This window comes from Zonotrichia albicollis, chromosome 2 (genome assembly GCF_047830755.1).
Source record: "Zonotrichia albicollis isolate bZonAlb1 chromosome 2, bZonAlb1.hap1, whole genome shotgun sequence".
NCBI classification, from domain to species: domain Eukaryota; kingdom Metazoa; phylum Chordata; class Aves; order Passeriformes; family Passerellidae; genus Zonotrichia; species Zonotrichia albicollis.
Window position 1 is genome coordinate 60,855,089 of NC_133820.1, and position 13,093 is coordinate 60,868,181.

At 45.1% G+C, this 13,093-nt stretch overlaps 1 protein-coding gene across 4 annotated transcripts in view; it reads right to left on the reverse strand.

Annotated features, from left to right (window-relative positions):
* Positions 1-13,093, reverse strand: part of SLC7A1 (solute carrier family 7 member 1) — a 35,523-nt gene that overhangs the window by 5,795 nt on the left and 16,635 nt on the right. For all 4 annotated transcript variants that reach the window (XM_005482487.4, XM_026790609.2, XM_026790611.2 and 1 more), the window contains 6 exons: positions 8,972-9,130; positions 6,590-6,764; positions 4,636-4,760; positions 2,831-3,053; positions 1,914-2,053; positions 124-226 (listed from right to left, as the gene is read on the reverse strand). In XM_005482487.4, the coding sequence (XP_005482544.1) occupies positions 124-226; positions 1,914-2,053; positions 2,831-3,053; positions 4,636-4,760; positions 6,590-6,764; positions 8,972-9,130 (925 nt within the window). The remainder of the gene's footprint in view (positions 1-123; positions 227-1,913; positions 2,054-2,830; positions 3,054-4,635; positions 4,761-6,589; positions 6,765-8,971; positions 9,131-13,093) is intronic.

Genomic DNA, 13,093 nt, shown 5'->3' on the forward strand with positions numbered 1-13,093 from the left:
ATTAAAGAAACAAGCTCTTCACATGCCTGTAGCTGGAGATGTGCCCATAGAAACTATGAGGGCATCTGACTGTTGTGTGGAATTCTCTCTGTGCCAGAAGAGACAAAGCTTCTACATTCTTACCTCAGTACCAACACACAAGCTGCTACCAAGGAGTAAGCCAGGAGGGTCCCGATGGACATGAGGTCCACAAGATCTTTCAAGTCAAAGAGAAAGGCCATAACAGCTGTAGGAGGAGAGGAAGGTAAGAGAGAAGAAAAATCAGCAACATGGCAGAACATGCACATCTCAGCAGCGTTAATAACAATGCAGCAAACATGTGACTTGCTCAGGACTTGGTAGGGGAGCTTAAGATGTCCCAAGAGAAGAAGAGGCAGGCCTTGGTGCATGAATACCCTAAGACTCCACAGGCTGTCCCAGCCTCAGTAGCTGAAACAACAGGAAATGCTTACTACAGTAAATTCCAGTCTGTCTTGCACAGCTATGTTCACCCAACTACCAACAAAAAGCAGGGGTTTAAGCCACAACCTCACTGTTAGTCCCCAAGTGCAGCTTGGGGACTAAAGCACTCCTAAAGTCACAATTATCTCCTGGAAGCAGCCAGAGGGAACAGAGGATGGGCATCACCTTGCCCTGGTGTCTCAGCTCAGCTGGATTGCAATCAGGCTTGTGCATGCAGTGGGACCAAGCATCAAAGAGGGCATAATGAAGTAGCAGGTGTCATCACATTTCCAGAACTTCCAGAAAAAGGCTGCCATTCCTTAGGGATTACCCTGCTTACACACCCTCACCAGGTAACCCTGATTGTAGAGGAATTTGTATAGGGCTTTCAGAAGGCAAATAAGTGGATAAAAGACACACAGTCAGACATCAGGTGGCACCAACAGCCATATGAGAGTGTAGGGACCTCAGAGCCAAGCCTGGCCCCACTCAGCCTTAATGTACAACCTGGAGCCCAATAGCCAGCCCAACCTTCAAATTCAGCTGGCAAATGCTGTCCCTGCAGCTTTGTGTGGGTTTTGGTCATAGGCACTATGGACCATTTGGATGAGACCACAAAGTTGTTTGGTTTTTTTACTTTATATTGCTCTTTTTCCTACCCCACTATGGTCTGGACCCCAGAACATCTGAAGAGGAAGGTGTAGGAGAAGGAAGCTGTGAGGAGGCTCTGAGAGTCCCAGCAGCAGGAGCTCAGCCCTTTCACAGGAGATAAGAGCCCAGGGCAGCAGTCTGGCACAACTCCCCACCAAAGGTGGCACAGTTTTGTACCCACAGCTTATCCTACACTTGCAGCAGAAGGTAAAGAGAAAGCAGCAAGGCTGCTCTCCTCTTTGCCAGGCATCGTGAGGAAGGGAGTGGCTGCAAGAACAGGGTAAGCTGCTCATCCTTGCTGTCCAGGAGCTTTAATTCCTGTATTTCTGGCAGGCCAGGAGAAGGAAGGGGAGAACAGGATGGCTGCCAGCTGTGAGTAACTGATTAACAAATGCCAGTGCCACAGGGGCCATCTGCTTGTCTCCGGCTGCTCTGGCATCTTCTGCAGAGCTGCTACCCACAGGCAGAGCAGTGTCTCCAGCCAAGCCAGGCCAGCAGCCACAAGGATGCTGGGGCACCACTGGCTCCTACCTTGCAGGGTGTTAATTACTTTCAAGGCTGGCTGAGCAGATAAAGGTAGTTCCTGGCAGGAGACAGGACTGTAAGCAATGAGCTCTGAGAAAGAGGGACAGGCACACAGCGAGCTTCTCATGCTCACGCAGACTCCCCAGGGCATGCCCTAGAAATCCAGGACACCCTCTGGGTTGCTGTATTCTGCAATATATCCAATTAGTAAGTGGGCTAGAGTCAGGCGGACTTATCTGCCCTGAAGATGAGCTTATGTCTGTTTCCACACATTTGTGCAAGTCTTTGGATCCTACCTGCAGTAGCTCCTGAGGTCACCGTTGCAATTAAGGGAGTTTTTCTCTTCTCGTTGACTTTAGCCAAAAATTTGAAGAGAAGTCCATCTTCTGCCATAGCATAAATTATTCGAGGCATCGGAAACATGGAGCCAAGGAGACTACGGACACAGGAAGGAGAAATAATCTACTTATGTCACCTCCTGCTGAGCACAGGCACACAAGTGAAAGCAAGTTTATGGCAGTGTAACTATAGAACAGGTGGTCTTCATTCCCTTCAGCTTCTCCTTCAAGGGCTCCCTCTGAATACCCATAGCTGGTAACTGAGGTGCAGCTCTCTGATTTTGGATAGCTAAACTTAGCCATGAGGCATAAAACCAGCCTGACTTTCAGGCAGTAAAAGAGCTGTAACTTCTGTGAGCCTCTGTGAGATGCTCACCTAATTGAGTATGTCTAAGTTGATCTGAAATAGGCCTAAGTTCAAGAGGTGAAAAGTTCTGCCTCCAGCCTGCCCTGCCTCCCATCCAGATGGCTGTCCTGCAGGTACCCTGCAGACAGATGGCCCTGGATATGGTAAGCCCCATGTACTCCTGAAGATGCACCCTGCACCACCTGACACAAGTCTGCTTTCCACACAGCAGGCCAGCATGTCTTGCACCCAAACTGTGCCTGCATTGCATAGCTGCCTCCATGATTTAGTCATTCAATTCAGATTTATATTCCTGAGATGCACCTGCTGGTTCTTCTGCTAAGACGGGACTTTCTGAAGTGATACCAGTCACCTGCTTCTCTGGTACCTACCACAGGGTGGGATCCTGGTCCTTTCGAGGTCAGTAGCCCTGAATTTCATCCCTGATTTCCACTCCATTTCTTAAGGGAGATGGAGGTACACGAGAGATGTACCTTGAGAGACGCAAAAATGAAGAGCAGTGTCTTACCTTGTAGAAAGTGCACACAAGGAACCGACAGCCACTGCATAATTGGCTCCATCCCAATCCACGTATTTAAAGGCATTGGGTAAAGGGCTATTGGTATCCAGCAGGTAGTAAGGCATCATGAGCGTCAGGGCAGCCGACACGCCAAAATAAGCCACAAAGCAGATGAGAAGAGACGCCACAATGCCAATAGGAATGGCCTTCTGAGGGTTTTTTACCTCCTCACCTACAAGAAAGAAATTTATTTATTAGCTAAATGACAAGCAAGACCTTTATCTCAGCCTAGGGCAGGTGTGCTGGCTGGGGCTTTCAAAGGTTTCATTGGTACAGAGGTGCTCTTTGGCCATAATGCTGTTGATGGCCTGCTCCATCCACTTGGGTTATCACAGCCTTTTGCTCCCATTTCTGCTGCTCCAGTCACTTCTGACACACATTCGTGGAAGCCTTGTAAACTCAGGCACAGAAACAATCTGGATTAAAATAGTGCTTTGCCCAAACCAGATCATCCTTCTATCCTACTGATGCTGCAGACCCAAGAAGAGTTCAATGATCACAGATGATGGAACAAGAAATTATTCTGCAGTTGTAGGGAAAATCCATGGATGTCCATTTTAGTAACATCCCTACCGGAACTAATACACCAGGATCATGGCACCATAGGTGCCCATTTCTGGAGAAGGGCATAGTGCCTGAAAGTCATATGGCTCTTTGAACACGCCTCGTAACAGAAGGACCTCCTCTAGTTTTTATGGAAAATTTTCAACAACCAAGTAGGAAAAAATATGTGTAAAAAACCAGAATTCCCCAAAATTCAGGCAGTGATCAATTACAGAACAGATTTGCACTTTCCTAGTCCTACAAAACTGCTCTGAAAGCCAAGAACTCCTGAGGTACAGCATTTCAGCAGGATGAACTGATAAACACAGATCCATACACCTACAAGTCAAAAGCAGATGAATGTTTCTCACACAAGGAGAAGCTCCAGGGCTGGCTGGAGTAATGGAGCCAACACTTCTCCAGCTCCTTGCTTGGAAGAAGACACAGTAATGCTTTATCTCTCTGTGTTGATTCCGTTCTCCCTCTGCTCCAACCGTTCTTGCCAAATGTGAAATCAAGGACAATCCTTTCTTCAGGAAATTAGGATTCATCTTAGCCCCAAGAAATATGACCATGCTGATAGCTTCTCTCTCAAAATAAGACCTCTTAACCTTTACATGTAAAATCTCCTGATTCTAAAGCACAGCTCTAGGGTACAGTTTACTCCCCAGAGGCTTCCTCTTTCTCTGGATCTTTAAAATACTCCAAGCCATCAGAGCTTCTGCAGCTGAAGGCACTGAAGAACACTGTTCCAGAATAACCTGTTGATTAAAGTATCATCTAGAGTTAGAGGCTCATACTCATACCAGACATGTGAACCTGGGCCTTCCCTGTTTGCCTAGCTGGAAAACCTGAACATGTTTTCTGTGGAGTCTGACCTGGTTGTGCCGTCACTGACCATCCACTAGCTTGGGCCCTGCAGGAAAAGAAGGGAGGACGCTCGTGGTTATACAGTTTATCCGTGTGCTACAGCAGCTAGAAGTCAGCACTAAGGCACTCAAGGACTTGAACAAATTTAGCACTTTCACTATTAGGAGCAGCTGAGCCAAAAGCCTATTTTGAGCTGAGGTTCAGAGGGACAACAAACGTGGTGTCCTGAATTCCCTATTATCTGTGCTCTCCAATGTTAGTGCTCTCCAATGCTCTCCAAATGAAAGTCAATCTACCGGCAGCCAGGTTCATAACCACAACGAAGACATCTTCCCTCTTACCTGTAGTAGCAATACAGTCAAATCCCACAAAAGCATAAAAACACGTGGCTGCCCCTGAGAGGACTCCTTTCCATCCATAGGGCATAAACCCTCCAACACCGTAGAGCTTTTCTTCCTGTGTTTGACTGAAAGGCATGGCACTGGGTTAGAAGTGATCCCACCCAGCTGGGAGTCACAAAGCTATTCAAACAGCTCATAACAAAATCCAAAGCCAAAATTTGAAGAAGCAGGCTCTCCCTTTCCTATGCTAGCATACCAGGCAAAATGCTAAGCCCTCCCCACTGCTGAGCTTTGGACTGGCCTGCAACAGCCTGGGGAAGGCATGGAATAAAAATGGTTCATGATTTGCTCCCACCACCTGTTCCATGGGGTGGATAAAAATGTCTTGGCTAAGACAAAGAGAAAACAGCATGAACATTAAAGATAATTTCCTAACATTACTGCATGTGTGCACATACATATATTCATTTGAACAGAAGCTTTTGGAAAAACTAAAGACTGAGAAACATGTGAACCATCCACTTTTTACTTTAGATGGACTCAGATAAAAGGTAGGCAAGTAGACATAAGAAAGGAATGCAGGGTGCCATGATTGTTTAAAATCCACCCCATCTTCTCAAATTTCATATGCCAAGCTCATACCCAAACCACTCCTGTAACCATGAGAGCGAAATGGAGCCTGGATACCTCACACACCAACTGCTTTGCTGAGCCTTAACCAAAGTTCATTTAAGTCAACAGACAAACACAGGCTGATCCCAGTGCACTCTGGATTGCAACCCCATATCCATGTGCCTTGTGTTGAGTGATATAACAAGCACGCCCTTCAGTTCAAGTGACTTAGGTAACATTTTCAGTGAAAAGTCTTTGTAAAGATGAATTAAGGCAGTTAAACTAAACTAAATCCCAAATCTGCAAGTCTTCTCACATGTAAGTATCTGAACTCTCTCACAGAAGCTCTGCTGAGACTTAGATGAAATCTGGCCAACAGAAATAGTACAACCCAAATGTGGATCACTCTGGAAATAATGATAAAATAAACCCCAGACAGATTTTACAAAAATAGTAAGTCATACAGGTCAAAGACCTGCACTCATACTTTGAAACTCTTGCAGTAATTGCTCCTTGCATGGGAATAGCAGGAGGGAAGGAGAAGGGATTAGTCCTATAGAAGCAATTTTTTTGCAGCAGGTTGAATTTTGAAAAGAGGCTCAAGAAGTGGCTTTTACACAAGATAAATTTGACCCACACAACACTTATGAATCTCACCAAATTTCGTCCAACTGTGCTTCCTTGCAGACCATCATAAAAGTGGAGATATATAAAGGCCCTTATCCTGTGTGATACAGTCTCAAACAAAAATTAATCACTTTGTCTTAGTGGTGGGCCTCATAAGCTCATTAATTTTGATCTTGTGTAGGATGACAGAATTTTGGCCAAGCAAAATGTCATTAAAAACAGATTTATGACATGCTTGCAGCAATCCATTAAAATAATCTGCAACTTGCCTTCATTTTATTGAGGCATTTGCAACAAGGTCTCTATAAGGTATAGCAATGCCAAAGGATGTTGCCCAAGTATTCAAACAAAGTACACAGTTATACTTGGACATGGCTTCACACAGGCACCAGAGCCAGCCTGGTGTACACTTGAGTAGAGCACTGTCTAAAGAGCTCTTTTCTCTCTCCTTTGGGTGCTATATTGGTTGTAAGGCTAGAAATGGTCAGTCCTGCAGCAGGGCCCACAACGACACAGCTGCTCCAAGCACTTTCAGCCCATCAGCACAGCTTGCTTCCAGCAAACACCCACCAAAGACAGCTTTGCCTCCAAGGTCTGTGGCAAAGGAGGCAGCCATCCCATTCACTGCTTCTCTAACTCAGTCCACAACCCCCCATTTAAACTTGCTTTTGAAAACACACCAGCTTCTGAGATGAGAAGAAAACATCCAACCTACTTGTCTTTGAAAAGGCTATGGCTTCTGTTGTAAATGTCCTGTTCAGTCAGGTTCCAGTTTTTAACAGATCCTTTCACAAAGCCGGAGATCACGACAAATCCAAGGACAAGGACGTTGATGCAGGTGAACACTTTGTTCACCAGGGCAGATTCTTTCACACCAAAAGCTAAAAGCCCTGGGGAAAAAATGGCATAGGTCAGGTATTTCACCATCAGCAGCAGGTGCTGGGGACTCACAGACATAGCTCAACTGCGTTCACGCTGCGCTCTGCCCAAATTATCCCATCTCATTTCTTCACAAAGCCAAGCAGCTCAGGATTCACTCAGCCAGAAGTAGGATGGGGACTTCAGCTCAGACATTATTTCTGCAGAATGTGATACACTCTCCCATCCAGCATGCCCATGTGGACCATGTCCCTGGTAAAGTGCTTTGCTAATACACTTAAACTACTCCCACAGCCTCAAACTTCACACAGAGACCCAGAGAAAGCACAACAGGTGGTTCTCAATAAAGGAACATTGTCTTAGAGGTCTTGGCCAAATGCAAAAGCTATGAACAACACTCAACTTTCCTCACAAACTGGGGGAAATATGAGCAGGGACCAAATCCAGGAGGATTCTACTTACAATAGCTACTTCTAGAGCTGAAGACAAAGAAGGTGGCATCTTAGGAATCCTGCTCCTACTTAATCAGCAAGAGCTTTGCCAGTGAGTTCAGTGAGAGGAGGACTTCAGCTTGGTCTTAAGATGATCTATCTGAAGTAGAGCATGGCTACAGGCCTTGGGAAGCAAAATCTCACTGAAGCATAGCTTGCCTTCTCAGGTCCATAAGCTCTCTTAACTTCCTCTTCAGGTGTCTGATTTTTAAGAACTGAAACTTTTAACTCAAATCTAAGGCTGAAGGAGAAGTAAAAAAACTTTACACAGGCCCAAGGGAGAAGAGAAGCACAACACAGTGTTCTTCTACTGCTACTCCAAGGGACTTCAATGAGAGAAGAGCATCCTGTGTACTCACCTTTCCTTCTTTTAAAGTAAGAAATAAGCTGAGACAGCCATATCAGAAGAGTCTTTGATAGAACTACATACCAGCCCACAAAAACTTGTAAGGTACTTTTTAGAAATCTGAAGCTCAAGACAGTGCAAGCAGATATAAACTTGTGATGATGGTATTTGAGACTAAAGCTGCTCTTTCAGCAGCTTTTTTTTTTAGAAAAGAATGGTTTGCCTTTTTTATTAAAATCCATGGAATTTGCTTCATGCAGGAGCATAAAGCCACCTTAGTACAAAGTAACCTTTGTAATTTTACACCTCAGCAGTGCTAAAGTAAGGAGTTCTAAATTTTGTAAATTGTATCTGAAATGAAAGATCAGATTCTGATTTGAAATGAGAGCAATTCATATTACATACAAATGAACAAAGGGGAAAATCTCTCTCATTCAGATGTAATCCTGAAAACAGAGGGCTGCTATTGGCTTCAGCAGCCATCAATGCAGCCCTAGATCCAAATGCAAATCCAAATGCCAAAGCATCCCTTGCTTATGAGACCTGTCCCTATGAGCACAGCTCACACTGAGAAGGCCATTCCAATCAGAGTGGGAAATGTCAGGATAACCTTGCTAGCGGGACACTGCAGCTTCTGCCTGCTAGAAACTACAGAGGAGTATAGAAGCATAATTTTTTAAATTTGCCTAAACTTGGTAATGCTTTGCAAGACCCTGCTGGAGTAGAAGTAAACATTCAGAAGAATTTTGATCTTGCAAGTTGTCAAAACTTTTCCAATTTATGAACAAAGGCTTGGCACACTTTTAGAAAAAAACAAAGAAATGCTGACTGTGTGTGACACATTTAATTCTCTGGAGTCTTGTATTCACTTCTGCAAACTGAAGCCTGTACATATTTAAAAACACCCAAAACTAAAACAGTAGTACATGAAACTGTAATCAAGTCCTCTTTCTTTTTTTCCCCTCACTTTTCTGGCTCAAAGCATAAAAAATTGGCAGATTATCAAAGGGGGAATAAGGCTGATAGACTAACTGCATGAAATTCTTGTGTAATAGGATTTGTGGAGGGAAGGATTAAACTCCTATACCTGATTGAAGATAACAAGTCATCTTTTCTTTTCCTCCTTAGAAAAATTTTGATTGAAGGCTTTAAAAGTGGCTCAAAAATATCAAGAATGCTCCCCTCTAATTCAAAACCTTGTAAGCAGGCTACGCCCTGTGGTAACTCCTCAGTAGCTATATAGGTCAATCCAACACTTGCAGCAAAGAAAGTCTTTAATATGTTGTTCAAAATAAATCAGGACTCCATGCTCATTTCAAAAGCAAACAATGAGATTACAGAAGAAGGAGGTGCACACCCACAAACCCATCCAGTGCCTCACCTGTTAGGATGATGATTATCACCACAGCAAAGATGTCTGGGTACTTTGCTAGCACTCCGGGAGCATCCATCGTCATGTATTTTTTACAAAACGTTTCAATGTGCTGCCCTATGATTTCATCAAACGTTGCGCTCCAGGCTCTGGCCACACTCGAGGTTCCTGCCAGAGGATAGAAAGGACAAAGATCACCTTTGTGGCTGGCACATGTTCCAAACCAGGGGGAGCCTTGTAAGGCTTTTCAATACAGAGGGCCTGAAAGCAACCTTGCATGTGCTCCCAGGTGCTGGGAGCAGCCTTTCACATCCATCCCCAACCCACAGCCTGTGTTCATGCTTGGTATCTGCTCTGATAGTAACACACACAGGCAGTGGGCCTCGGACTCACCCTGAGCTGACAAGATGAGAAAAATCTTTTTAGTCTGGCATCTTTGCAAACCTCAGCTTTGCCTTTGATACTGCCCTGATTGATCTTTTCCTCACACCCCCAAGCCCTTCCCTCAAACCTGGTCATTTCTGTTACCAGAGAGGTCCCAAGGTAATGCTGGCAGAAGCCCCTGGCAGCCCCAGTTAGGAGGCTGCAGCCCAGGCAGAGGGCCCTTACAGAACCCAGCTGCCCTCCAGCAGTGCAGTGCTGGAGCACCAGAGCCTGGACCACACCAGTGACCAGCTCTGCACTTTGGAAACACCCAGGTCAGCTCTGACCTCCAGTGCTACAGCATCCAAGCAGGAAAAAGACTCAGATACAAATTACATGTTATCTGGGCATAAGTCAGCTTATTGCAGAGTGCTGGGGATGACCACAGCAAGTGGAACAGCTCCTGCCTGCAGCAAGTGCTCAGGCTTTGCCCTCTGGGGCCACTTTTTGTTTCTGTTTGTGTGCAAACCAACTACGTGCAGCTTGCTGGGGTGAGAATTGAACCTGGGGTCTCAGGACAAGCAAGCTGGGGACAGTGTCTGGGCCATAAATGTAATTTTAGAGAACTGAAATAGTAGCAACAAAGAGCTACCACCAGACAGTGGCAGCATTTTGTGAAATAAGTAGGCTTGGATAAAAGCCAAATTCTCCCTCTCCTGTGTTAACATGGCTACACTCTCAAGGTCTCATACAGTACATATACTGTATGTAACAGCATCTAATTACATATCATAATTATTTCTGTACATAATTACCTAGTTAAAAAAAGACCTTGGCTTGGTTTTGGCTTGCAGAGCAGCTCCTCAGAGGATGCCATCAGGGGCCCCTTTCCACCCAGAACAGTCTGTCCTGCCACACTCACCTGTGAGTGGGTGTTCAGGTCCCAACTCCAGCACCTGCAATCCTGTCAAACAAGGTCTGTGCTCACCCACAGCCAAATCCTCTGCAGCAGCGGTGAGCAGCACCTGCAGCACAGCTGGGAACACTCACCTGCCCAATCCAGCTTTGCAACAGCATTAAAATTAAGCTGCAGAACAGACCTGTTGGGAGACTCTTCTGTTCACCAAGACAGAAAAGTGCACAGTGTGAACACACCTTTAAAGAGTTTGGACATCACTGCCATCAATTTAATCCTGAGAAATTGCAAAAGTTATTGCACACCACATTACAATTTTTCAGGTTAGCTTTGGCACGATTTGAGGAAAAAGACTATTTTAGTGCTATTTTTTGTCCTAGCTGTAATATTTTACGTTCTAGGAAGGGAACACCCAGCTCCTGCATGTGTTATATTAGATGCCAGCTGCTTCGATGCCAGTTCCACATAACTATCAGCCATTTATCTGGAACTCTCTGTAACCAACAGGCTCGAGGGAGCAGAGGGAATCTGACATTCTTTCAACAACACAGACACCTGCATAATATCTTGCTGTTATTAGAGAGCACAGTGTAAAGACATTCAGCTTGTACCTAGGAGGATTTACCCAGTTCTGGGTCAGCCTCACCAGAGCAGATTTGGCTCCTGCCTACAGCACACAGCTCCCAGGAGAACTGCAGAGTTCAGGTGCTGGGCTCGCTGCAGGAACAAGCACGGGCAAGGAGGTCACTGAGTGCCAGGAAACCCCAGCAGCACCTACTGAACAGAGATGCTGTTACTCATCATACTACCAGCTCCCGCCAGTTTCTAGTTCCTGAAACGCATCCCACAATCTGGCACAGTTCCCCAAACCCACATCATCCCAGAAGAAAATTCACATCAGATTCTGGTCCTGGACACCTTTCTCTTTCTCTCTAGACCATAACTGATAAGTTGCACGCCCATTTATTTCTCATCACCCACCTCCAAGACTCCACACAAGCCTTCCCACAAGTCAAGTCACTTCAATTAATTATAAGTTACTGGCCACTCATCCTTGGGACTCCAGGATTTCTTTTACCACCCTCACAATACTTCCTGAGCTGATGTCTGAGAACCTCAGCATGAAAACACCAAGCTGGCCGAGCTCTTTAGAGATGCACATTTTTGATGCACTGCTTGGCATTTTCTCTGCAAGATTAAGAAAAAAACCAGCTTCCTGTCCCTTTCAAGCCCTGGCTCTGAAGTGCCTGTCAGAGACTGACATCCCGAGACATTTAGGGATGCCTGTGTGTGTGAGTGAGCAGGTGAAGCTTTACCCCGGTGAGGCAGTGCCCCGTCCCCACAGCCCCCAGCCTCTATTCCAGCACTGCACTGGCACACCAGGGGCAGGGCTCTACTCTGCCTAACCCAGCTCCTGAGAGGCCAAATGACCAGAAGTCCCACCTGGGTGAAGGGCCCACAAAGGCCCAGGGGTTTTTATGGCTGAGCATGAGTGCAGCATATCTTGACCCTACCTTCCTCTTGGAGCTTGTATCTGAACACTGCTGGAACCCAGGCATTGGGAGCTCTGTGTGCTTTTCCATATCCTCTCTGTCTTTCACTCCTTCTTCTAATTCCCTCTTCTTGGAAGATTTTGAGTAACTAACAGGTGTAAAGTTTGTCAAGTTGGATGGGCTAAATTAATGCTGTGAGAAGTGTTCTTGATCAGATGTTGTAGTAAGTCTTTAGCCAAAGTCTCCTAATTTTTCAGAAGTTTGCCAGTAAACTTTTGTGTTGTTTTGACCTCTTGAGATTATCTGGTCAGTATTTCTCCCGTGTGTCTAACTCAGAGTACAGGAACCATTATAAACACTTTCAAAAGTCTCATTGATAGAGCTGATTGGGGCCTAACAGTGGCAGCCAACATATCTTTCTCCTCAACGCCCCAGAAGCTGCTGGGAGTTGTCCTTGCTCTCAAGAGGGGCAATTAGCTCTGAGAGAAAAGCTGGGCAAGATAAAGGGACCTCCTACACCTCATATCCTCCCCCAGTGTTTTTCCACCTTAGCCACCCTTTCTCACAAATTATGAGAAAGACAGTTTGCAAATACACATTCTTGACACAGGACTGAAATAAAAGTACGGAAGTTGTATTTGAACACATTCATGGATTGTATCTACTTATTTTTAATTGAATTTCCTGCCCTGTGACAATACACTGAGCAGTCAACTCTGAAACAAGAACTGCGACAGTTGTTCAAAATCCAGTATGAGAGGGGAAAAAAAATCTTGGAAATACCACTCTGAGCCCAGATCCTCGGAGTAGAACATTCAGTAGGCAAAACTTTTCATTGTGCATTTGCAGAATCAGGTTTTGGGGCAGCAACCACGGCTATGTCACTCATTTTGGTCGTCCAGTATCATGGTAGGAATGGCCCCAAAACCAACTAGATGAAGGGCATGAAGGAGACGATTTATCATTACCTTTCTGGAACAGAAGAAAAATTACCAAGAAGTCTGTTCAATTTTTCTACGTGTAGCCCAAGCAGAGTCCATTGTAGAAGTGTGGAAGAAATTAAACACTTACTTTTTAAAAAATTGTTTTTATCTACTCCTTGCAGTGAATGTAATTCACAAAATAGCTACAGGACTCAAATTTCTTAAGGAGAGGAGTTTAATTGGCTCTGGTTTTTCATCTTCTCTCTTTCTTTTTTTTTTAAGAAGAAGGAGAAGAGGAGAAAAATATTTCAGGTAACACACAGAGGAAAGCCAGCATGATCTCAGACAGACAGCTGCTATGCCACTATGTTGTTCTTGATATGATCTTACCCTCCAAGCACCATGGAAACTAAATTCCGAGGTAATGCTTACAAAT